Source organism: Notechis scutatus, chromosome 1 (assembly GCF_049901735.1).
Source record: "Notechis scutatus isolate UNSWTSFEM ecotype Mainland chromosome 1, rNotScu1.2, whole genome shotgun sequence".
NCBI lineage: Eukaryota > Metazoa > Chordata > Lepidosauria > Squamata > Elapidae > Notechis > Notechis scutatus.
Window position 1 is genome coordinate 230473835 of NC_142009.1, and position 25778 is coordinate 230499612.

The following is a 25778-nucleotide window of genomic DNA, read 5'->3' on the forward strand; positions in this document are numbered from 1 at the left end:
TCATTTTTGACACATTGTGGTCTTAAGTTATAGCTGGACTTTACAGTTCTACTATCTATTTTTCTTCTAATTATCAAAAAGTCTAGTCACCAGTTCATTTTATGAGCTCTGATGGTAAGTGGTTAAAGTTCAGTATCTCAGGCAAACTCTGCCCACAATCTACAGTTTGATCCTGATGGGGTTCAAGGTTGATTCAGCTTTCCATCCTTCCAGGGGTCAATAGAATGAGGGCCCACCCAGATTGCTGGGGGCAATATGCAAGTAATGCTTCAACACTGTAAACCAGTGGTCGCCAACCAGTAGGCTGTAGTCCGTGAGAAAAATTTGGTGGTCCGCAGAGAAATGTCACCCCCAAAGCACCCTCCCAAGCAATTAATCCAGGCTGCACAGGAGCCCATGCAAACAACACGAGGTAGTGAGGGGAGGGGGGAATGGGCGGAGGGGGGGAACTTGCCCCACTCACCCCATGCACTTCACCTGGCCACTGGGCTGCTTCTTTCTGCTTCTTTCTTCTTCTGCTTTTGGCTGCATGCAAGGAAAGCAGCTAAAGTTTTTCTTTCTCTCCCCCAAACTCTGCCAGAAATGAGTCTTTGGGACCCTGCAAGGCATCCTGCTCCAAGAGGCTGCACCGGCATGACAAGTCTCACAAAGACTCACTTCTGGTGGAATTTGTGGGAGAGAAAGAAAGACTGCTGCTGCTTCTGCTGCTTTCCTTGCATGAGCCCAAAAGTCTCTCTGTCTCTCCTGCCAACGTCAACAAGCCACCGTCAGTCAAAATTCATATTAGTGGTCTGCAGGATTTAAAATTATGAGTTTGGTGGTCCCTGAGGTCCAAAAGGTTGGTGACCCCTGCTGTAAACCATCCAAAGAATACTGTAAAGCACTAAAGGGTTGAATATAAGCCTAAAGGTTGTTGCTAATGCTAGTTTTTCTGTTTCATACAAAGTTTCTAAGAGGTTTCCAGTCTGTCTAGTTTTTTTCTCTAATTAAAGAAGTCAATTTAGCCTTGTCTGCAAGTTCCATCATTTTCACCAACAATTCCTCTATTCTGGGTTATATCAAACTTTCCCACTTTTAAGCATGTTGTAATCTGCCTACAACAGTCATGCTTTCCATGACTTATTTCTCACTGTTTGTCCGCACATCCTGAAGAAAAGCATCTGCTTTTAATTGTACCTCAGTCCTTAAAACCTTCTGAATTTGTGCGGCATGGAGGCCTCAGAAAGATTATAAAAGTTTTGTTATGGTTTCTGATGCATAAATTGTCCTCTAAATTCATCTTCTAGGGGAGAAAGGATACTTGAAAATAAAGATTTTTCAGCCAACCTAGTTTCCCAGACCAAATAAGATGCCTAGTGGACCTTTTCACTTCCTAGTCCAAATCTGCCTCCTCTGAAAATCACAACCTTACATAGTTACATTATAACTGAAGTATCTAGAAATTAATGAAAAAAATAAAATAAAGGTCATTCTCATGCAGGCAAGCAGAAAACTTGTGAGATCACATGAGACCACTGAAATCTCATCAGAGTTGGCAACCTCAAAAGGTATCAGTCTTTTTAACAACACATTTTTACAAAATCAATTTCATTTTCATTTTAGAAGCCACAATTGGCATTCTAGGGTGGATAAATGCCCAGATGTCATCTCTCCCTGCCTTAGAAGCTTTCAGTGGAAGCTAATGTTAATATAGATGGTCATAGTTTTCACTAAGCTCTCATTCAAGCTGAGCGACTGGACCAGCTTACATCATAGGGACATATCCTGTGCATGTTTCACATCCTTTTGTCTAGTTAGGGAGATGGTTCAAATGTATGTTAATAGAATCTCCTCCTTCTGCATGGCTGCTCTCTACGTGGAGCTGCCCCTAACAGTATATTGCAGGGGAAAATTCCCAATTGTTCCCTTCAACCTGGGTGCTAGGAGGAGGAGGAAGAGAGTTCTGAAAGAGGGCAGGAGTGATTTAGCTATCCTTCAGTCTTAGTGAACTTGAAATAACCAGCCTATCCATCCACTGCAAAAACCAATGGCCCAACAGGCAGATCCCTTCATGGAGTGCTGTGTCTACAGAGGTCCAGCTCTGTATTTTTTCTGACTCTAAAAGAAAGACCACTGAGCAGAAACCTGGTCACAAGGAATGCCTCACAGGGTGACCTGCCTATTGGGCCTTTCCCCACCTATCCGGGGCTGACAGAAAGGTCATTTTTGAGAGGGCTTGACCTATCACTAGCACAGCCTCCAGAGTGGTGGAGAAAGCAGTAAAGAATTCCCTTCCTAGAGTGACCTGCCTGTCAGTCAGACAGAAATGGAGCCAACCCACAAACAACTGGCCTGCTGGGAAACTAAAACTGTGCTGACAGGGAGGGGGCTCCCCAGCAGTTCTGTTTTTTGCTTTTCTACAGTCTTGTTGGGGCTGCTCTTCTTCTGGGATCATATCTGTCCAGCATCAAAACCCCAGATGCCCCTGGAGGGAAGTCAGCAGCCATGCTATCAGTGAAGCCATGCAAATTGTGCATATAACAATGGCTGTGATAAGGGAAGTTGGAAAACATGATTTCCACATTGAATCAGAGAAAGCCCTCAACTTTGGACAGGAAATGAGAGGGAGGCTGTATCACATGGATGAGTCCTTAAAGAATGGTTTCAAGATGTCTTTGAGGCAAAGTCATGAGCCTGTGTGGATGGGCTCATTCTCTCCTTAAGCAATCTCATTGTGCTTAGGGTAAGGTAGAGTGTCTTCCAGCACTCAAGCCACAGGCAGTCCTCATCAAACAAGGATTCACAGTTACACCAGTGATGGAAAAGCAACCAAGTCTCACATTTACGGCCTTTAAGGGTTGGTAAAGCAAAGGAAAGCTAAAGAACATAAATACAGTTGTGATTTCACTTAGAAACCGCTTTGCTTAATGATTGACAATCCCAGGTGTGGCTGCCAAACAAAGACTCCAGTTGAATTAGCAATAGGAATAGAATAGAATAGCATAATAGAACACTACAGAACAAAAAGAATTGAATAGAATTTTTTATTGGCCAAGTGTGATTGGACACACAAGGAATTTTTCTCTGGAGCATAAGCTCTCAGTGTACATACAAGCAAGAATCATGATCATTGTTAAGCCTGGATTCCCCAACGGGTGTTAAGGAAAACAAACTAAACAGAACGTGCAGCTGTTTAAATTCTTCTATCTTTTTCTGTTTAAATTCTTCTATCTTTTTACTATCTTCCTCATCTTCAGAATCCCATTCTTCTACGTTTGGTGGATTTTCAATTATGTTCCACAGACTTTCTCTTCGTAGAAGTAGACTACATTTCATAGACCATGAAACATAGTTTCTTCCATCCAGCTTGGATATAAGGGACAAACTTTGTAGACTGTCTTGTGCCATATTTCACTATATGGATATAAAAATATAATTGATAAAACACAGCTGTCTGTTTACTGTAACGTGTAACAACACAAAATCTCACTTTTTACATAAACCTGTTTTTATCCTAGTTAAACTGACTTTGCAGTCTCTCTGGGCCCATAACCAGTGTTAAGCCTGGATTCCCCAACGGGTGTTAAGGAAAACAAACTAAACAGAACGTGCAGCGAAGTCAGATAGGAAGACAGGTAAATGTGTGAGATAAGTTTTCTAGTTAACACGCAGTAAAAATACAGATACGCTTGTGCTATCAAAAATATAGTTATTCCATTTAAGAATTATAGCTTAGTCAAATAAACGGTCCATTAGTCATATATCAATTTCAGTCAAGTCTTGTCAGGGATACTCTATTTGCAAAGTCCGTGTTGAATAGCCAATGTCAGTACACTTACAATAAATCTGTCCAATCTTTATTTTGTCTCCGTTGAGAAAATATCTTCAAAGTAATCCAACACTTCTTCTCCTCCCCGATCCAGCAAGAACGCAGTCTTCAATAAGCCAGCCAGTAAGAGCCAGAGAGTGCCTTGCTGCTTATATAGTACTTTTACAGCTGCACCCTTAATTACATTCCTTTAGCTTAAAGTCACATACACTTTATGTGACAAACCATGATTCATCATTTTATTATCTTTACCCAAAACAGTTAGGGTAAAACAATGTTATCCCTAACAATCATAATCATAAAATATATTCATCAGTGATAATCATAGGATACTAAATAAAACAATGTAATTAATATAATTAATACAATCTAGAATATATAAGATACAATGCAGTGGTGGTATTTATTTATTTTTACTACCGGTTCTGAGGGCGTGGTGTGGCTTGGTAGGTGTGGCGGGGCAGAGAAAGGATACTGTAAAATCTCCATTCCCTCCCTACCCCATTAACCTGCTTTCCAGCTCGGTTCTCCTCTGCAGGGCAACAAAAGAAGACCCAGCCGATCAGCTGAGACTTGGGAGGCAGAGAATAGATAGGGGTGGGGCCAGTCAGAGGTGGTATTTGCCGGTTCTCCGAACTACTCAAAATTTCCACTACCGGTTCTCCAGAACCTGTCAGAACTGGCTAAAACCACCTCTGAAACAATGGTAAAGAATTGTGGATGGCTACTGCTACGGTACCCTTCAGAAAGTTGTGTGAGGCGCAAGGCTGCAATCAGCTGCCAAAGTGGCCATGATTGCTGGAGAGAGCCAGAGCAGCCACTGCAAGGCAGCTGTATGCATGGATGGGATGGCCTTCTTTGGTAAGTCTGTGCGAGGAGTGAGGCGCATGGGGGGCATTGCTCAGCCTCCTGCTGTTTTTGTGGCTGCAATCAACTGCAGAAGCAGCCAAGCTTGCTGGAGGTGGCAGCTGCAGAGGTCACCATGAGGCAGCTGTATGCATCAGTGGGATGGCTTGCTGCAACATTTTGGTAACCTGGTTCAGGGTTGGGGCAGATCACTCCTGCCTCATATCAGTACATGGGGAAATTAAGACATCCCTTGAAAATAAGGCCTAGCGCTTATTTTGGAGGTCAAAAGAAAATAAGACTGGATCTTACTTTCAGGGAAACATGGTATATTGTCTAGTATTGTAAGAGGTGGTGGAATCGAAGGATTTCTCCTAAAATCTACTATGATTTCTACAATTTTGAGTGTATTTTTTTCAAGATTGTTCCGGCTGCACCACAAGGCTAGTTGTTCAACTTTCTATCTGTATGCAGGTTCATCAAAGAAAGGACGTAAGAGTGACATCAGTTCAACTGAGCTAGATTATATTCAGGATACTGCCTATCAACTTAAAACTCAAAAACTGGGCAAATTTACGATTAGTACACCTGTAAAATCATTGCAGGAGTCAAACTTTTCCCCATGTAATTATGGACAAGGAAGCAACAAATCTTCTCTACACCCCAATTGAGTCTCTTGAGGCATATACAGTACCAGGGATGGGCAACTCTGGCACCTTTAGGAACTGTAGACTTCAACTCCAAGAATACCTGAATCAGCCATTCAGGCTCAGGAATTGGAAGTCCAGAAGTTGCAAAGGGATCATAGTTGCCCACACCTTAAATATACCTTCCCTAAAAGTAAGAATGGCTTTGATTTTGAAATTGTATGTTTACACAACTGTAAACTCTTCAAGGATACAGCTTCCTTTGTTGAAGATGATAGTAAAAACAAAAACAAAAAATAGCAATTTTGATGGAATCTGTCTTTTTAATCAGCTTAAGTGCCCTAACAATATGGAAGACTCTAGTTATATGCAGACTTCTTCTGTTTTGGGATCACAGTGATTATGCAAACACTATTACAGGTAGTTACAGTTTAGTGACAAAATTACAAAAAAAGTGACACATGACCAGTCCTCAGAGGTAGCAGCCTCCTCATGGTCATGGGATTGCTTCTCCTGAAACCTCTGTTGCCAACAATACTCATATTTCCTTCTTGTTTTACTGAGATTTGGTAACCACGTTATCGTAAGTCGGTGGAGGAGGAGAAGGATTTGGTTCAGCTGTAACTTGTCCACCTCCGATGACTTGGTAAGGCACAAAAACCATGGTTGGCTGTAACAGAAAAGAATAGTCAAGACAAAAAATACTCAGGAATGCATCTGTTACTCTAGGTAGGAGGAATAGATTCTCCACTTGTGTGTTTTTGGAGTCTCACCAACAGGCTGAAATCCTTGATAGCTCAAAATCCTGATAGAGAATTCTTTAAAACTATAAATTAACATGCAAATGATGAGCATTTAAGTAACTTTTCCTGATCAAATCTGCCATCTTTATCCACACATTCGGACAATGTTTGCTCAGGATCTCCCACCTTTCTACCAAGAAGTGTGACAGGAAGTCCCTCATCCACTCAGTGAGTGTTCACTGTATGGAATAGATGACCTTCTGAAATAAAGATGGTACCAACTGGGATGGTCCTCTGGCAAGTGATAAGAGAATTGAACTGGCTTCTCCTGAGGAATTCTGGAGACTGATTATATTTTTTGCTTTACTTTTTTATTGGAGTTTTATATTGCTTATATTTTATGTTACTGTATTCGTATTGTTGTAAACCTTCTAGGGTCCAGCTTGAGGACCATATAAACAAACAAACAAACAAATAATATTCTCATGATTTATTCACAAAAGCCATCAGATTAAGAACTAATTTTAACAATTTAAAGGCCCAAAGAAGGTGCATTTCACGGATATAGGTGCTGATAAAGGAGAATATATGTAGCTGCGGGTTGAAATAAGGGGACCTTCGTTCTCTCTGAGCTTGGTTGTGCAGATGTTCTATTACCCAGATAATAAACCTGCACTGAGGATGTTACCTAGTTTGAGTAGTGAAACATCTGCAAGAAAACAACCAAGCTAGAGAGCACCAAGGCCCCAAGACAGGTATCTCTGAATGCTGAATTTAGCTGCTTATAATAGAGTTCTTCTGTTTTGTCAGGTCCAATCATATTTACCCCCTTCAGTCATTGTTCTGTCCTGTTTTCTGCCTCTCAAATTAATCTAAAGCATTTCTAAAAGGTTGAGAGCATGTTTGTTATTGGTACAAAAAGAAGCCAATTGTCGCTTCTGCAGAACAAGAGATAGACATGTCTTTCTCTCCCAACACAAAACTTGCCAAGGCAGGTATGTTTAGTTTAGTTTACTTTATTGTCATTGCACCTCGTACAACGAAATCAAACACCATCTTCAGTGCATATCATGACCATGAAAATAAACACAAACACACATCCTTCACACTCCACACATTGAATTGAAAACCCCAACACCACACCAACACTGCACTATACAGCAGAATTCAAAAGAGCTACTGCCCTGGGATAGAAGCTGTTTTTCAGCCTATTTGTCCTTGTTTTTATTATTCTGTACTATTCTGTAGTTTAAAAAAAGGGTGCCCAGGATAAGAGGAATCTTTAAGAATGTTTTGAACTTTCTTAAGGCAGTGGGAGCTATAAAGCTCTTCCAAAGAGGGGAGAGGACAGCCCATGATCCTCTGGGCAATGACGTTCACCCTCTGGAGCACTGTCCTATCTGCCACTGTGCAATTGGCAAACCATACAGAGGTGCAGTAAGTTAAGATACTCTCTATGGTGCAGCAGTAGAAGATCACCAGCAGTTTTTCATTCAGTTGTTGTTTCTGAGAAGTCTCAGGTAGTATAATCTCTGCTGGGCCCTTTTGATTAGTATTGCAATGTGAGCACCCCAGGTCAGGTCCTCTTTTATGGTAATACCCAGAAACTTAAAACTGGCCATTTCTCCACTTGGTCCATTGATAAGCAAGGGCTGGATATCTGATCTGTTCCTTCTATAGTCCACTATAAGCTCCTTGGTCTTATTGGTGTTGAGGACCAAGTTATTGTCTCCACACCACAAAAGCAATTGGTCCACCTCATCTCGGTAGGCAGACTCATCCCCCCCAGAGATGAGTCCCACCACTGTTGTATCATTTGCAAATTTAGCAATAGTATTACTAGAATGAGTGGGAATGCAGTCATGAACATAAAGAGTATAGAGTAAGGGATTCAACACGCAACCCTGTGGTGTACCAGTGTTAAGAATAAGGGCTGAAGAGGTATGATTACCTAATCTGACCTTCTGTGAGTGGCCAGATAGGAAATCCATGTGGTTGGTAATTCAATTGTTTCCAACAGATTTTTTCAAAGGTCTTTGTAGTGCTGACAGAATCCCTTTATTACTACATCTATATTTGGAGATCTTAGGTAGCATATGGTAGTCATGTATTCAGCTGTTTGTCTGAGAATTAAAACTAATGTTATTTTTTTTAAAATGAAAAAGACCTATTTTTTTTTAAAAAAGGTGACATTGAGAGAAAATGTGATTAAGTGACAGATACTTTAGATTACTGTAGTCACACTACTAAAGTAACTATATTTAGAACTGAGCCCTCTAAAATGGAGACATCAACTTCTGCATCACTGAATTATAGAGACCACACAAACTGTATTGTATTCATGACACTCACTCTCTAAGAAAACAGAAGCTGGGAAAAATTCACGTCATCTAATTATTCACATGCAGAAGCAAATAAATCACAGGGTGTTAGATCACAATTCAAGTCTCTCTTAGTTATAAAGGTTACTGGGTAAACTGTGTAGCCAATCTCACCTACTTTTCAGGGTAGTATCAAAGGAACAAGCAAAAGGTCAGGTTAGATGGAGTAAAGAATAAAGAAGAAAAATGGACTATGTTCTTTACATTCTTTAACAATGAGAACTGCTAAAGCTATTATCAAAATATTAAATAGTTACCTGGGCATCAAGACAGCAAGTTGCCTGGCACCCGAAGTGAGCCAGTGAAACAGTGACGCAAAATTCCAGCAGGCTGAACAGGAGCAGCACACTGGATAGGCCATAACCGACACTCTGTAGCCTCCCTGCAGCATCCTGTAGACATGTGGAAAGATAGTTTTAATTTTCCGAGAAGTTAACGTAGCGGTATGTATTTTATTTTACTTTATGTCCTTCACCATGAAAAGGGATTCCCATCTGCTCCCTTGGGAAACACTGGGAGGAACAATTGTATTGGGAAAAACAGAGACACTGTACAGGTAACCCTCGACTTACAACCACAATTGGGGCCAGAATTTCCACTGCGGTTGTTAAGTGAGTCATGCGTAATTTTACCTTTTCTGCCAGTGTTGCTAAGCAAATAGCTGCAATTAAGAGAAACATATGGTTGTTAAGTGAATCCAGCTTCCCCACCTCTGCAGGCTTTGCTGATCAGAGGCTGGCTGGGAAAGTCGCAAAGGAGATGCTGCAACTGTCCTAAATAAATTGCTAGTAGCCAAGTCCCCAAATTTTGATCATGTAACTGTGGGGACCCTGCAACCGTCATAAATGCAAGGAGAGGTCATAGTTTTTTGGAGTGCCATTGATACTAAATGGACAATTGTAAATTGAATAATTGTAAATTAATTGTAAATTAAAGACTACGTGTACAACCTGTGTGATATGAGAAAACTGCATCAGGAAACATTAATAGCATCTCTTATGTTTTGCAATATTCTAAAGGGAAGTATTCTGCCCCTCTCACAGTTGAAATAAATAGATGCAATTTGCTTGCCCTCCATTTCCCAATAGGAAGTTTGGAGTGTCTGTTTTCCTGTTGCCTGGAGAGAAGTAATGGAGGAGAGTGTCTAGGGAGATTCTCAGTCATCCAGATCATTGTTGTCCCAAAGGTGCTTTTTAAAGAGGCAACTGGACTTTCTTGTTTTCCTGTGGAGACATTTTGCTTCTCTTCCAAGAAGCTTCTTCAGCTCTGACTGGATGGTGGGGAAGGGAAGGATTTATACTCTTTGCAGACAGTTGGTCGTTTGCATCCTTTTAGAAGTTGTTGAGGCCACCATTTAGTCAGAGCTGAAGCAGCTTCTTGGATGAGAAGTGAAATGTCTTCACAGGAAAACAAAGTCCAGTTGCCACTTGAAAAAGCACCTTTGGGATGAAAGAGGAGAGATGGGATGGACAGGAAAACTCAAGAAACAAAGTGCTAAAGGGAAAAGGAGAAAGAGGCTGACTAGTCCAAAGAAGAAAATTGATAGGCCCCTCTACTGTCCTAACATATCCACTCTTGGTCACCTGCCTTTTTCTCCAAGATAATGGGGGAAGGGAAATAGATTTTATACACCTTGAGGCTGTTGGATGGGCTCAGAATAAGAGGAGAGGAAAAGACTAGTTTTATACAAGTACAGCTAATGATGACTTACTCACATCAGGTATAAATCTTACTGATGGGCTGAGGATAAAGTAAAGGAAATCTTATGGGAAAATTGGCATCAACCGAGTATGGTTAAGGGCAGCAACATGATTTAGATTCAGCCAGTCTAAGATATATTGTTTCCCCTCCTCAATAAGGATGCAGCTAGATCTATTTTCTTTACCCATCTTCTTTCCAATCATCTGTCAGGCTGGAAAGGAGAAAAGCCCTGGATGTGATACTACTAAGATTTAACACTCATAAGAAAGCAAGGGCAGCACCGTACAAAATACTAAAATATCAAGCCATTGATCCCAGGTATTGGTATGGTTCCAAACTGTCCAGACTTCAGAACTTACCTAAATCTCAGTTTTCTAAAACTGGGTGGCAAATGCAAAGAAGGGATGAGGATGTGGAAGTGGTAGGAAAACCTGGTATAGATTTCAACATGTACAGCTGTATTCTATAATCTATTCTATATAAATTCTCAAGCACCCCTTTGTTTTTCACTACCTGAACCTTCCTGTAAAACAACCAATTTTTACACTGTTCAGAGACATAATCAAACTATACATTTAAAACACATTTAGACTTTTTAAAAATAACCCTCCCCACCAAATAAACAAACTGAAGAAGAAGAAATCTACAAAGTCCTACTCACTTTGCACCTCACTGACCAGAATATTGATTCCCCTTTTTTAACAAATACTGTATATAAAGCATTCAAATGAAATAGCACTCATATTTTTGTGACTTAGACCTATTGAAGAAAATATTTTCAAACAAAACTCAAAGGATTTGGGATATCTTTCCTGTATATATAATCTCCTTCAGAATTCTGCACATGAAGCCAAAATTTAAGACCAGATTGTTTTACTTACAATTAAATTGTCAGTGTAATATTGTTCATCATATCTCCAAAAATTATTGCTGAAGATCAGTTCGCATAGGTATAGGATGATACCAGTTAATGCCATGATAGCACTTGTGATGTTCAGTCCTACGCTAGATTTCACCTGAAACAATACACCAGAAAGAAAGAAAATACAGTTAGTGTCATTATGTTACAGAATAGGTTTATGCAAAGATAAAAATAATTAGCCCCAACTATGGTAAAAGCAGTGACAGAATTCAATATATGTGTGTGTTTAATGACACATGACCAATCAGTGGTGAAACCAGACAACATCCACTAAGATCACCAGAATCAAACAGCAGCAATAACAAGGTTTTCCACGGTGGAAAAGCAAGTGCCACAGTTCATTTGAAGGCTTTTCTAACACTATCAAATCCCTTCTTTCTGTTTCTAGATGTCAGCCTCCAATCGAAGGCCAGGTGATTAACAGTGACAGGAAAACTGGTAAGGATTATTTATCCCTTAACATTTTAGTTAAAGAAATCCCACACTGTTTATTCTAAGCCATGACAAACTCTAAGCATTAAATGTTAACTTATACAACATTACAGAGAGGCAACAAGAGAGATGGGAATAGAGAAACCCTTGGAGCCAGTAGTGAGAGTATTAAAAATTTAAAAATTCCTCTGTTTTCAGTTCATTCCTTTCAGGAATGTAGTGTTTTTTCCATTAAGATGGATGTTTTTCTTCTCTTGAATTTACACAGTATTCCTTTACATTTCTATGTTGCTATGAATACAGTTTAAACCAAAGAGAGACAGAGGAAAAGAATGAATTGTAGGAAGGCTACCATCAACTCTCTTTGATTCCCAGAAGATTCCCACCTGTGTTTTATAATTTTACTCCTAATATACTGGGCTTCCTCATAATGTTGCTTTCAAGTAGGAAGACTTCTGAAACAGGAACCTCTGTCAAGCATTTGAAGAGGGCAGCATATAACTAGCAAGGTGAGGCTCTCGCTCTGATGGTTATTTGATCACGAGTGGGTCCCTACCTTTTCCCTTCCTGATTAAAATAAGTAGTTGATTGTGGGAAGATTTGCTGTTCATCCCCGATCAAAAGAGACTCTGTTAGATCGCCAGCTGCATCAGTTATAGGCAAAAATCACCCGATCCTGTGATTGAGGACCAGTTTCGGGAGTGCTTGCCATCCTTGTGGCCACCCTGAAGGACCACTTGTGCCAGGGATCCCAGAGCACCGGAGCTACTGTTTCCTTCAAAACGCTGTAGCCCAGAGCCCATTGGAGCATTTCCCACCTATAAAAACCTATAAAATCATTGCCTGCACTGGAGATCCTGAGGAGCTGAAGCTGCTAATTCCTAAGGGAGCGCTGTAGCCCTGAACCCGTTGGAGCCTCGATCAACGGCAAAGCTCCAACCGCCGAACTTCCAACAGCTCAGGGCCTGATCCCGCAGTGCTGACCTTCCAGTAAAGCTGCTGCCCAAACTGCCGCCTTCATCATCGATCATCTGCGATCGTCAAATCCCACATTGGAGGTCCTGATCTCAGAGCGCAGCCCTGCTAATTCACGCAGTAGCCTAATTCCTAAGATCGCTGACCAAAGACAAGGGTATCCATGAGAAGACAGACGTAATCCCTAAGATCGCTAGCTGATGATCTGAAGTAACGTGTGAAGATTAACATTCTGCCAAAAGACTTTCATAGTTACCTTCAGCCTAATATATGCCCGAAGACAAGAAGATCCGTGTGAAGACAGATCTGGTTCCCAAAAAATCACTAACTGAAGATCTGAAGAAACGAGTAAAGAGTAACCTTCTGCCAAAAGACTTTCATCTATACTTCCAACCTAATATATGCCCTCTTCCTATACCCTCCAAGACCATCACCAAACCAAATCTTTTCCTCTTCCTCCCTTTATTCTCTTCCTGCCCTAATTTTTCCCAATACAACTCTGTTTAATTGTTTAGCTGATCTTACTAAATGATTAATTAATTTTTACAATTATTTATCATTTGTGAGTAATATATTATTATAGATTATCATAGACTAGTGGTTATTGATTAGTTTGGTTAACTATTTTGAATATTATGATTAGTATGCTTAGTGTAAATTAATGATTAGGGCAATTAATTGATAGTGTGTTTATTGATTAGTGTAATTAATTATTAGGGTGATTATTGATTAGTTAAATTAATTGACTAGTGTGATTAGTATAATAGTATAATATTGTTTGGTACAATATTACTTTATTGATTACCACAATACCTTATTTGATTGAACAACCTAATCAAGAAGCCATCTCAACAAACCCAACCATGCCAGGAAAACAATCCAATGTTAAACCTCAACCTAAAAAGAAAGAAACCCCTACTAAAGAACCACAAGACTCTTGCTCTTGCCTTATTTGCAAGGAATCTTTAAAGGAGAATGAAGATTAAATCAAATGTTCTCTTTGTAACAACTACGCTCACCATAATTGCTTAGGATTACCCAAGCAAATGGCTCTATTCCTAAAAACATCCGCCAATGCTTTTCCATATTTCTGTCCACCATGCAGACCCAAACTAGAAAAATAGGTTACCCTGTTTGAAAAAGTCGATACCATTGAAACACATATAACATCCCTTGACACCATTGTAGCATCCCTGGACACTATACAAACTAGATTGGCAAACCTTGAAAAAAAAAAAGAGAGAGCACTAAAAAATGAACATCAAACATCTACAAACCATATCTCTACTCAACAACTGCAACCAAAATCCAATCCACAAAAAACAACAAATCCTACAAATAATGATATCTCCATCCTCATCAAAGAAGCTGTTGAGCGTGAACTGAAGTGACCAAATGCCATCTTATTTGGTCTAGAGGTCAATGACAATGATGACATCTCTAATGTTCGAAACATCATCAGAGAAAATCAAGCATCAGCCATCTCCTCTGAAGAAATACCGATTCGGAACCGCCAGGCGTACACGCACTTCATTTTAGGGGATTCACCCCCTCCCACCCGCGCTCAATCCCGTGTCCCCTGCCGCCTGCCGCCTGCCTTGTTTCTGGTGTTTGGGGCAGCCTGAGAAAATAATATTGCCTCTTTTCTCAGCCGAAGCTGTTCCGATTCAACCAACAAGGGGCGGCGGCCGCCGGGCGGCGGGCGACGGGTGGGGAACGGCGGCACGGCCCCTCTTTGACGTTTTCCTGTCTGGGGGCGAGAGCAGGCGCCAGAGAGGGGCTGGGCTCCTCCCTCCCTTCTTTCTTTGTGTCCTGACCCACCAGCACTTCAAGCGCTATCAATCGCACATCTTGCCCCTATTCAGGGAAAGTTAGAAATACTTGATATTTCCCGTGTTGGTCCTGAGCTTAAAAACAAAGATGGCTTGATGATCTCACGCCTCTGCAGGGTTTTTTGCAAAAATGAAACAAGCAAACGCAAATTCATTTTCTCAATAAATTCACTCGCAAAGAGCAACAAGAACCATAAGAACCTTTGTTCTCACCCTGATCTAACCTAACAGCAATGTGATGGTCCCGGGAGCTATGTTCTGAGCTCAAAAGATTACATGAATTAGGTAATACAAATCTATACATTGATTACCATGCTGACTGTATCAAAAGCAAGAGCCTCAACCTACATCACAATATCCATCACCCAAACATCCAACGTTAGGGATGCACGCCCCTTACTTCCTCCAGACCCACTACTTCATATTTTAAATGCAAACTACTTAATGCAAGAAGCCTCGCAAATAAAATGCATGAATTCCTCATCCTTCTAAGCTCAGCCACATTTGACATTATATTTGTCTGTGAGACGTGGTTAAATGCATCTTTCCCAGACTCCATTACCACTACAAGAGAATATCAAGTTTTTCGGTCAGATCGTGAAATCCATAGAAGTGGTGGAGTTGCTATATTCTATAAAAAGTCTCTAAATCTAAAAAAGATCAAAATTATACAAGAGTTTGCTCTTCCCAATACCATCATCTGTGAACTGTCCTTAAACACCTCAATCCGCTTTTTACTTTGCTATCGTGCCCCTGACTATGATATAATTCATGCAAACAAGCTAACTTCACTACTGACATGGGCTGCCTCCTGCCCACACCTTCTCATTTTTCTTGGTGACCTCAACTTACCTCTTATAAATTGAACACTAAATGAATGTACATCTGAACCCAGTCATACAACCCTGTACAATGCCGTTACCATACTAGGACTGGAACAACTAGTAACCAACAATACTAGATTTAACAACTGCCTCGATCTCATCTTCTGCAACAGTTTGAATTCAATTTATGGAATACAAATTAATGAACCCTTTTCCAACAGTGACCACAGCATGATTGACTTTTGTCTCAACAAATGTCCTCATAAAAATCACCATAACGACAGGATCCCCAATTATAGCTTCAAAAAAGGCAACTATGATCTTACAGACAACGATCTCTCATCTCTTGATTAGCAAATTCTATTCACTGGATGCAATACTGTTGAAGACCATTACAACTTATTTTTACTTGAAGTCAAAAGAGACATCAAACTATATGTACCAATAACAACTCCCAAAACCAGAAAAAAACAAATTACCCATAACAATAAGGAAGCTCCAATCCAAAAAGAAATCTCTTTGGTGGAAAAATAAATCTGGTCACGTTGCCAACTTTAAAAGCCGATACAAAAATTTATGCCACCAGATAAAGACTGAATGTACCAATTATCACACAAAACAAGCGGAAAACCTTCTATGCACCAATTCCACCCACGCTTTCTACAATTTTGTAAACAACAAACTAAAAGACTCAAGGTCCATCCCACCCCTAAAAGAAACTAATGGTAAAGACTGCTATGATGACACCATTAAAGCCAACCTCTTTAACACATTCTTTGGCTCAGTATTTGTAAACAGCAATGGATCATGCCCAATATTTCCTAGTCAAACCACAGACAACTACAATGATCTAATACATATCGATTTTACAGAAGACAATGTTGAAAAAGCACTACGCAATCTAAATCCATCTTTATCTATTGGACTGGATGGAGTTTGTGTCTACTTCTTTAAACAGCTATCCACTGTCATAACTGAACCTCTAAGCATAATCTTTGAAAAATCTTTCAGGACCAGCTCCTTGCCAAATCTATGGTCACTAGCCACAGTCATTCCCATCTTCAAAAAGGGAGACCCCAGCCTACTTGAAAATTATAGACCAATCTCTTTATGCTGTGTCACCTGTAAAGTCATGGAATCAATTATTAACCAATCCATTATCCTCCGCTTAGAGACAAACAACCTACTCTCTAACAAACAGTTTGGTTTCAGAAGGAAACTGTCATGTAATCTGCAACTCTTGCACTGTAAAAACATATGGACTACAAAACTTGATCAGGGCAAAGCAATTGACGCAATTTCATAGACTTCTGTAAAGCTTTTGATTCAGTGGTACATGACAAACTACTCCTAAAACTAAGGTCTTATGGTATCTCTGCATAACTGGATAAAAGCATTCCTGTCAAACAGGCAACAAATAGTCAAAATTGGGAGCATCCTATCAAATCCTGTACCTGTCAACAGTGGTGTCCCCCAAGGCAGTGTTCTAGGACCAACTCTCTTCATACTCTACATAAATGACCTCTGTGATCATATTAAGAGCAACTGCGTTCTTTTCGCTGATGATGTAAAGCTATTCAACACCACTGACAATGCTGTTACCCTTCAAAAAGACCTTGACTATGTGTCAGAATGGTCAAACAAATGGCAACTTCAAATCTCAACAAATAAATGGTCTATCTTACATATTGGCAAAAAAAATCAAAAAATAAACTACAAGCTGAATAGTCGAGACCTTGTTGATGACACAAACTTTTGTCAAGGACCTTGGAGTACTCATCTCAAATGATCTAAGTGCTAGAGCCCACTGTAACTACATAGCCAAAAAGGCATTAAGAATTGTTAACCTAATCCTACGTAGCTTTTTCTCTGGTAATATCATACTACTAACGAGAGCATACAAAACATTTGCTAGACCAATACTTGAATACAGCTCATCAGTCTGGAACCCGCATTACATATCTGATATTAATACAATTGAGAAAGTCCAGAAATATTTTACGAGAAAAGTCCTCCACTCCTCTACTCGTAGCAGAATACCTTATGCCAGCAGACTTGAAATTTTAGACCTAGACAACCTAGAACTATGCCGCCTTCGGTCTGATCTAAGTATAATATATAAAATTATACATTGCAATGTCCTACCTGTCAATGAATACTTAATTTCAACCATAACAATAGAAGAGCACACAATAGATACAAACGCAAGGTAAACAGCACCAAACTTGATTGCAGGAAATACAACTTCAGCAACAGAGTGGTCAATGTCTGGAATACTCTACCTGACTCTGCGGTTTCTTCCCCAAACCCCAAAATCTTCAACATTAAACTGTCTACGATTGACCTCACCCCTTTCCTAAGAGGTCTGTAGGGGGTGTGCATAAGCACACCAAAACGTGCCTACCGTCCCTGTCCTATTGTTTCTTTTTTTCTTATTCATATCCATTTCATGTATTTATAACCATGTTTATACTTATACCTGTTATCTAATAATTGTTTGACAAAATAAATAAATAAATAAATAAATAAATAAATAATAAAATCAAGATGGAGGAGGCGGCATGATGGAGGTCTGGTTCAAGTCTAGAGAACTCAAGAAGACACCTCTTTGTTCAGGGCTAGCAGCATTACTAGTAGCAACTAAGGAAGCTCTGGTAGAACAAACACCCGCATGATGGTCATTGACTCTCTCAGGCTTCTCTCCTTTTTAATATAGAGTGCTGAGTGATTATGAAGAAACAGCATGAAAGAAATTCAAAAGCCATACAGCTTTCTCACCAAAGCACGATTTGGACGGTTCGCAGCTGCTACACATACTGACCCAGAAGAAATGAACTATGGAAAAAGAAACAAAAATAGTTTAGTCCACTGGAAATATTAATGGAAAAAAGCATCAGAAAAATCTGGCACCCATGAGAAGTCAGGAAGACTCCCAAGCAAACAGGACTTCTATATGTATGCCTTAACCATTAATACCATCGTGCATGCCTGAAGAGGAATTTGCATATACTTACAAATATCCCTCCCCAAAAGGGGTAACCTCCAATTCCAGACAAGGTAAGATAGTAAAAAGGAAAGAGACAAAGTGAGACAGCTCCAAAGCCAATGTGGATCAGCCCAATCATGATCTGGATGGCCTAAGGAAGGAAAACATACAAAATAAGACAAATTGGTTATCTTAATCTGAGAAAGAGAAACATTCTGAAATTTGTTACCACCCCAGGAAAGGCATCATTTCTATCCTTCTTTGAAAGGTCCTTCAAAGGAGTTGGGGTTTCTAACTTTCCAGTGCAGGTGTTGACCCAAGGCCTGTTTTCCTATGGTGAAAAATCCAAACGGGGAGAAGGGACAGTTTGAGACACCGTTGTCACTATGTACCAGACATTTACTGCAGACTATGATCTAGTTTGACCCTCAGTGGGATAGCTTTTGTCAGGAAGAAGGTATATAAGAATATCAAGATAGGCCTTTAAGAGAAAAATGACACTTCTCACTGCAGACTCCTCTGCAGGAGGAAGTTGATCATGGTTAGCACAAAGTGACTTTGACTTCTGGCTGTGCTGTGCCTGTGGCATCGGAGGTGAGGACTATGAGCTCTGCGACCCTGCTCCAAGCGACCCTGCTCCAAAAAAAGGCAGCTCTTCCCGTCAGAGGACTCCAAAAGAAGCCATAGCCACTCTGTAGGGGTGGTGAAGCAAAGGGGGGCATCTTGCAGGTTAAGGAGAGCTGTATCTCTCCTCCCTGACTTGAAAAATCCCCCTTATCCAAAAACGAGGAGCAGCAGTGGTCAACATGGCTGCCATGGATCTGGGGAGCAGCTGAAGCACCTAAGAAAGTACAGGAGCGAAGAGAATGAACAATGATTGTTTCTGGGTGAGATGATTCTTCTATTTAAAAAGTAACCCCAAGGAAAATAAAATATCCGTAATAAGAGTCTAAAAAGATAATTGTTTAAGTTGCAAAAGTAAGCACTTCTGAAATTTATGTTGAAAAGTAAGTTGAGAATGCCATCTACTGATGAAAGGAAAAGTGACTCCTAAACTCCTGGAAATTTAGACTAGGAAAGGAATATCTGATAACCAGTGGAAGGCTGTGACTTTTAACTGTTTATTGTCTTACACTTACCAGAGGTGAAAATAAGAAAGACATTTTATAAAAGAAACTCTGGGAAACCAGAATAAAAGACCAAAATTACAGAGCAGATTCAAAGAACTTGGAAAATTAGAATATGGACTATTAGAATATGGAATAAATGTTGGAACTGGCCCATCTAAATCAATGACTTTGCTTTGAAATAAATGGCTTTTGATTGAAATTAATATCTGCTGGAAAAAAAGGCAGCATGGAAATCTGAGAGGAAAGTGCCATCTACTAATGATTGGAAACCTATAATTTTGGACTCTTTAAAGAGATCTCTCTGTTGTTCCAAAGTATTAAAATATCAATGGATGGAAAATGCAAAACTTCTGCAAAAAACAATGAATAAAGACCAAACTGCCCATGAACTGGTGAAAACAACAAAGATTAGATGAAACGGATGAAACTATGAACAAGGAAAAAATATGGATCAGAAAAATCAGCAAATGAAGCAGAAGCTCGACAAAGAGAAAGAACAGACAAATAGCAAGCAAAAGGAGCAGAAAGAACAGATAAAGTGGTGACATCAACAAATAAACCAAGGACTGGAACAAAAAATAGGACTGACAAACCAGCCGATAAAGGAAGAAAGATTGAAGAAAATAAAACAGATAAACCAACTATTGGATAGACAGGAAGATATCTTTGATAAGGAGATTGAGATGTGGGCAGACATTTGGGAGAATTGCCAGCATCAGATTGTACTGGGAGAAATGCTTAGGCTGAGGCGAGTAAAAAAATGAAAAAAAATTGAAGCACTAAAGAGGACAAGAGATGATGGATATAAAGAATTGCCTTTTAAACATTAAGGTAGTTTGTTGTATGCTGATAGAGGCAGAAATAAAATTAGATAGGGGAAATATTAGATCATACATTTTCATAGAATAAATAAAAATAATAGATAGAAAGATTAGAGTTTTACAGATGCTAGACATTTTTGTTGTTTGAATATTATGAGGATTACCTAAATTTGATAAGTGTGATAAGGTTTACCAATAGTTATTGTAATTTGGATTAATATGTGAATGATACCCAGAATCAACAGTGTCCACACACAAAATGGATGTATATTTGAAAAATAAAAATAAAATAATAATGATAATAATGATGATAATAATGATAATTATAATAATTATAATTATAATATGTGATCAATTGATTATTATTGATCACATACTGAGCTGTTGCAAGACAATAGCTCAGACTGATTACAAACAACATCACAACACAGTTGGTCAGATGGTCCACTGGAACTTGTGTCACAACTACCATCTGCCTGTAGCAAAGAACTGGTGGGATCATAAGCCTGAAGTGGTAGAAAATGAGCATGCAAAACTACTGTGGGACTTCCGAATACAGACTGACAAAGTTTTGGAACACAATACCTCGGATATCACGATTGTGGAGAAGAAAAAAGTGTGGATTGTCGACATTGCCATACCTGGTGACAGCAGAATTGGCGAGAAATAACTTGAAAAAATCACCAGATATCAGGACTTGAAAATCAAATTGCAGAGACTCTGGCATAAACCAGTGCAGGTGGTTCCAGTGGTACTCGGCACACTGGGTGCTGTGTCTAAAGACCTAGGCAAGCACTTAAAAACAATTGGCGCTGACAAAATCACCATTGGCCAGCTGCAGAAGACCATCTTACTGGGATCTGCTCACATAATCCGCCGATACATCATGCAGTCCTAAACGCTTGGGAAGTGTTCGACTAGTGATTTGTGATACGAAACCCAGCATAGTTATCTCGTCTGCTGTGTATACTGTCATTTTTTGTGAATAATAATAATAATAATAATAATAATAATAATAATAATAATAATAATAAAATAATGGCAAGCAAGGGTAGTACCAATAGTAATAGGCACCTTGGGTGCAGTCTCAGAACAACTGCAGCACCACTTGAACACCATAGGCATTGACAAATTTGCCATCCGTCAATTTCAGAAGGCAGCTTTACTTGGAACAGCTTTCATCCTGCGGCATCTGTAACACCATCAAACATCCAGATTTGCCTATCCTGGGTCCTTGGTAAGGACTCGATAGGTAGACAAAAATGCCAAACCCAGTCTGAACATCTGGCTGACTGTGCGATGAATAATAATAAATAATAAATAATGAGGAGGAGGAGGAGGAGGAGAAAAGAAGAAGAATTCAAGCAGCTTGGGCTTCAGTCAATACATGACCAGGTTCTTCTGGAGAAATGCTCTTCTCAGATTGCACTTCTCAGAGGGAAGGGAGAAAAAGACACCTGGCTGGAACCATGGCTGAGCTCCACTTTCTCATTTAAGGAGCAAAGCAAAAGAATGCATATCTGAGTCAGAATGTTTTGAAGAATCACAAATGAAACTACCAGGAAGAACAGAGGTTTCTGGAGTAGATTCCAGAACCAGACAACAGACAAGCCAACTTCAAGAACTTCAACATGAGGGTCTCAGGTCTCTACATAGCTCTAAAACTTTAATGGACTTCAAACAGGAACATAGCAAAGCATGCATACACCAAGCACTTTGGGCTCAGCCTTGAGGAATCTCTCCAAAGGACCCTTTTGTGGGACTTGTTGAGGAGCACTGGTGGAAATCCCAAGTTGCTGAGCTCCATACTGAGGATATGGAGTTGCTCCAGATGCCTGAAGAGCAACACTGGGCAATCCAGGAGTCGTTTGGATTATGTTTGCTCCATTAGAGGGGATGACAAATACAGTTCCACTGGCCATGCTTGCTGGAAGTGTTGCCACAATTAAATTATCTGCAAACAAACAAATGAGGAAATGTTAAGGTCTTAACATCAATTAGGCAAATTCTGGTCCTTCTCCATAATGTCACTTGATGGGATAACATTTGCCTGCAGTAAAACTGAAGAAGATTGCCAGAAGGGTTCAGGGAACAGGTAATAAAAACATACAACTTTCTCAGGGATAGAAATCCTCCTTTTGCCCACCATTTAGCCAGAACCAAAGAAGCTTCTTGCTTGAGAAGTGAAATGTTTTCAAGTAAAAAAAAAACCAAAAAGCTCCAGTTGCCTTTGGAAAAGCACTTTTGGGACAACTATGACCTCTGAAGGATTGAGAATCTCCTTAGATACCAGGGAGAAAAGGTTAATCAGAACAGAGAGAACTTTTTCAATGCAAAAGGTCTCTTTCTAATCTTAGCACAATCTCAGATCCACCCAGCTAAATGTTATTTCCCATTTGGGCAAGGTTTTTTTGTACTTGCCCTCCTGTCCTATTATTGGGCAGATGGATCTAAAGGCATCAGGCATGGGTGATCATGTCAATTGCCACCTTCCAGCAAGTTCATTCTGATTTGGACATAGGTTACTGGGAAGGACACAAGAGCAGGATCTGTATCCCACCTTTGCTTCACAGAAGCAGTGAGGTTTCTTATCAGGACACAATTGGGCCACCAGTTTTCTAACAAAACTCGGACCACCCCAGAAAGCAGTAAAGCAATACAGTAAAATCCCAACTGCCAATGGCATCTAATAGCCCTCCGGATGACCGTAGCCCGAATTTATTTATTTATTTGTTTATTTATTTATTTTATTTATTTATTTTATTTGATTTGCCAATTGTTTACAAGATAATAAGTATAAGTGTATACATAGTTGTGAATACATGAAATGGGTACATATAAGAAAAATAAAAGAAGAATAAGAGAAACAAAAGGACAGGGACGGTAGGCACGTTGGTGCGCTTATGCACGCCCCCTAATTAATCCCATGGTTAGGATTTGTACAGCCCTTAAGAGGAAGCTACTTCCCTTTTGAGCTGTATTAATTGGAAGTCAACGTTAAGTGAGAATCGACCCATCTACATTCTTTTGAATGGTGGACTTCAATATTGAATCTTAGTAAGTTTACACGGCGCCTTTGCGCGCGTTGGGCACATCCATCACAAGATTAACTGCAAACTCTTTATTTATTTATTTTATTTTATTTATTTATTTGATTTGTCAATTGTTTACAAGATAATAAGTACAAGTGTATACATAGATGTGAATATATGAAATGGGTACATATAGAAAAATAAAAGAATAAGAGAACAATAGGACAGGGACGGTAGGCACGTTGGTGCGCTTATGCACGCCCCTCTTTCCTGTCCGCTAATTCTCCCCTGAAATCCTCCCATCTAGAAGACCTCAGGTGGCTGAGAGGACCTCGGGTGGATGGCTGCGGGGGAGAACCGGCAGGCACGGGATGGTCCACGTATTAATTCAACATTATTTTTTTAAAAATTAACCAGAAACTACTCACAACAAGCGCTCAAGACGAAGTACACGGAAGCAACAGGAAAACTGAAAGTAACATAACAGGAACAAGTGGAGGGCGGGGTTCCGCTGACTACTAAAAGGAGGGATTTACTCAAGAGTTTAATAAAAAAACTTCTTGCTTGACCCTTCAACTGTAGCAACGAAAAGCAGTTTGGGGCCCGGAACCTTCTGCTTGTTCAGAGATGAGAGGAAAACTGTCCCAATTTTATAAAGTCCTGTGATTCCCAAGCTAAAACGAATCACTGAAATCAAACGCATCCCTCGACGTCTCCTTCCTTTCTCTCTCGCTTTTCAACCCCTCGGAGGCTTCCACAACCTTTGAAGGAATCGGCAGAAAGAAAAAGAAGGGGATCAGATTATGATCACTGCGATCAGAGTCTACCCATCCCACCGGAGCTCTTTAAGTAGCCCTGGTCCAGCGGAGGAGTCCCCCCCTCTTCTTTCCCTCACTGGTGCTCTCTGTAGCTTTCGGGTTGCTCTTTTTAGCGGTTGAATAGGCAAAGCCGCAGCGGCGTGAAAGGGAGGGACTAAAATCCCAGCCTCCGGTTGCGCTCCTGGCGAAGCTCTCCCTGGAAGCTTCAGGGGCCGCTGAAACATCTGGACCGTTTCGCTTAGTCAATAAGCAGACGCCAAAGGCAAATCCTCCTCGTGTATTGGCAAAGTTAGGATGGGTAAATTTATTATGTTTTCTTTTGCACTTATTTAAACTGAACACTTGCTTTTTGGTTGACATTTATATACATTTCTGGAGGGACACTCTTCCCCCCCACCTCCCCGCTTCTTTCACTCTGTATGTTACACGGGAGCGCCCTCTGGCGTCCTGATCCTCCTATTGCTGTTTTGCATTGACTGTTCTACGAACGTCTCTGGGGGTGTGGAGAGCAGGTCGCTTCAATGCTATAATTGAGTTTTGGAAGGGGAGGCAGCTTCTAATTTCCTTTCCCCTCCATGAGCTACGCTATTCCCAGATTTCGTCTCCTTAAAAAGCAGCTTGCCCTTTTCTCTTCTAGGTCTCTTTTAGATGCCAAGATAATTTCCCTATATTATGATATTGGCTTTTCAGTCTTTAATTCAACTCCTGACAGTTCATTTCAAGGCGAAATTAGACAGGTGTTTCAATCACTGGGATGATAACCAGCTGTAAGTGTGGCCAGTCCAGTTAGCTGACACACTATAATTCTGAATTTAAAAGGCAAGAGGAAACCCAAAATATTTTGGATGAAATAAAAATATGAGTTAAATGATTTACTAGGGTTCATAAATCTGTCAAGAAATTAAGATTTTATAGTAACAGTTATCCATGTTAACCATAAGAGAACTGGAAATCCAAAACACAGACATTTTCAGTTTGTGAATAAACTAAGGAAATGGTTATCTAATAAGCTGCAAAGAGAAAGAATTTTTTCTTTCTAATTTTCAAAAAGTCTAGTCACAAGTTCATTTTATGAGCCCTGATGGCACAGTGGTTAAAGTTCAGTATCCCAGGCAAACTCTGCCCACAGTCTGGAGTTTGATCTTGGTGGGGCTCAAGGTTGATTCAGCTTTCCATCCTTCCAGGGGTCAGTAGAATGAGGGCCCAGATTGTTGGGGGCAATATGCAAATAGTGCTTCAATGTTGTAAACCACCCAAATAATATTGTAAAGCCTCCTCCTTCTGGGATCATGTCTGTCCACCATCACAACCCCAGATGCCCCTGGAGGGAAGTCTGCAGTGAAGCCATGCAAATTGTGCATATAACAAGGGCTGTGATAAAGGAAGATGGAAAACATGATTTCCACATTGAATCAGAGAAAAGGAATGGTAGCTGCTCTCAACTATGGACTGGAAATGAGAGGGAGGCTGTATCACACAGATGAGTCCTTAAAGAATGGTTTCAAGATGGCTTTGAAGCAAAGTCAGGAGGCTGTGTGGATGGGTCATTCTCTCCTTAAGCAATCTCATTGTGCTCAGGGTGAGATAGTGTGTTTTCCAGCACTCAAGCTACAGGCAGTCCTCATTTAACCAGGGTTCACAGTTACACCAGTGATGGAAAAGCAACCAAGTCTCACATTTATGGCCTTTAAGGGTTGGTAAAGCAAAGGAAAGCTGAAGAACTATAGTCTATGGAATCTATATAGGTAAACTCATCAAGCAAAATATTTGAACTTTATTTAGCAATTTTTTTCTCTTTCTCAGAACATTCACTCTGCACTCTTATCCTGCAAGGGGAAAAAAAACTATCCAAATATTTTGGCACCCAAGCAAAGTACCAA

At 40.1% G+C, this 25778-nt stretch overlaps 1 protein-coding gene across 1 annotated transcript; it reads right to left on the bottom strand.

Moving 5' to 3' along the window:
* Positions 1-5604: 5604 nt before the first annotated feature.
* Positions 5605-24301, bottom strand: LOC148133248 (membrane-spanning 4-domains subfamily A member 15-like). The gene is made up of 7 exons (XM_087950588.1): positions 23509-24301; positions 21755-22002; positions 18126-18248; positions 17890-17946; positions 11008-11142; positions 8683-8817; positions 5605-5971 (listed from the first exon to the last, which is right to left on the bottom strand). Exons 2-7 carry the CDS (start codon positions 21968-21970, stop codon positions 5858-5860), a joined length of 780 nt encoding a protein of 259 aa, XP_087806714.1. The 5' UTR covers positions 21971-22002; positions 23509-24301; the 3' UTR covers positions 5605-5857.
* Between the last annotated feature and the right edge of the window lie 1477 nt (positions 24302-25778).

Coding starts and splice junctions, on each gene's coding strand:
- LOC148133248 (XM_087950588.1), bottom strand. CDS start 21,970: ATGGCCAGTGGAACTGTATTTGTCATCCCCTCTAATGGAGCAAACATA. Junction 11,143..17,889: donor ACCGTCCAAATCGTGCTTTG/GTGAGAAAGCTG, acceptor GTATTGTTTCAG/GTGAAATCTAGCGTAGGACT. Junction 8,818..11,007: donor ATTACACTGACAATTTAATT/GTAAGTAAAACA, acceptor ACATGTCTACAG/GATGCTGCAGGGAGGCTACA.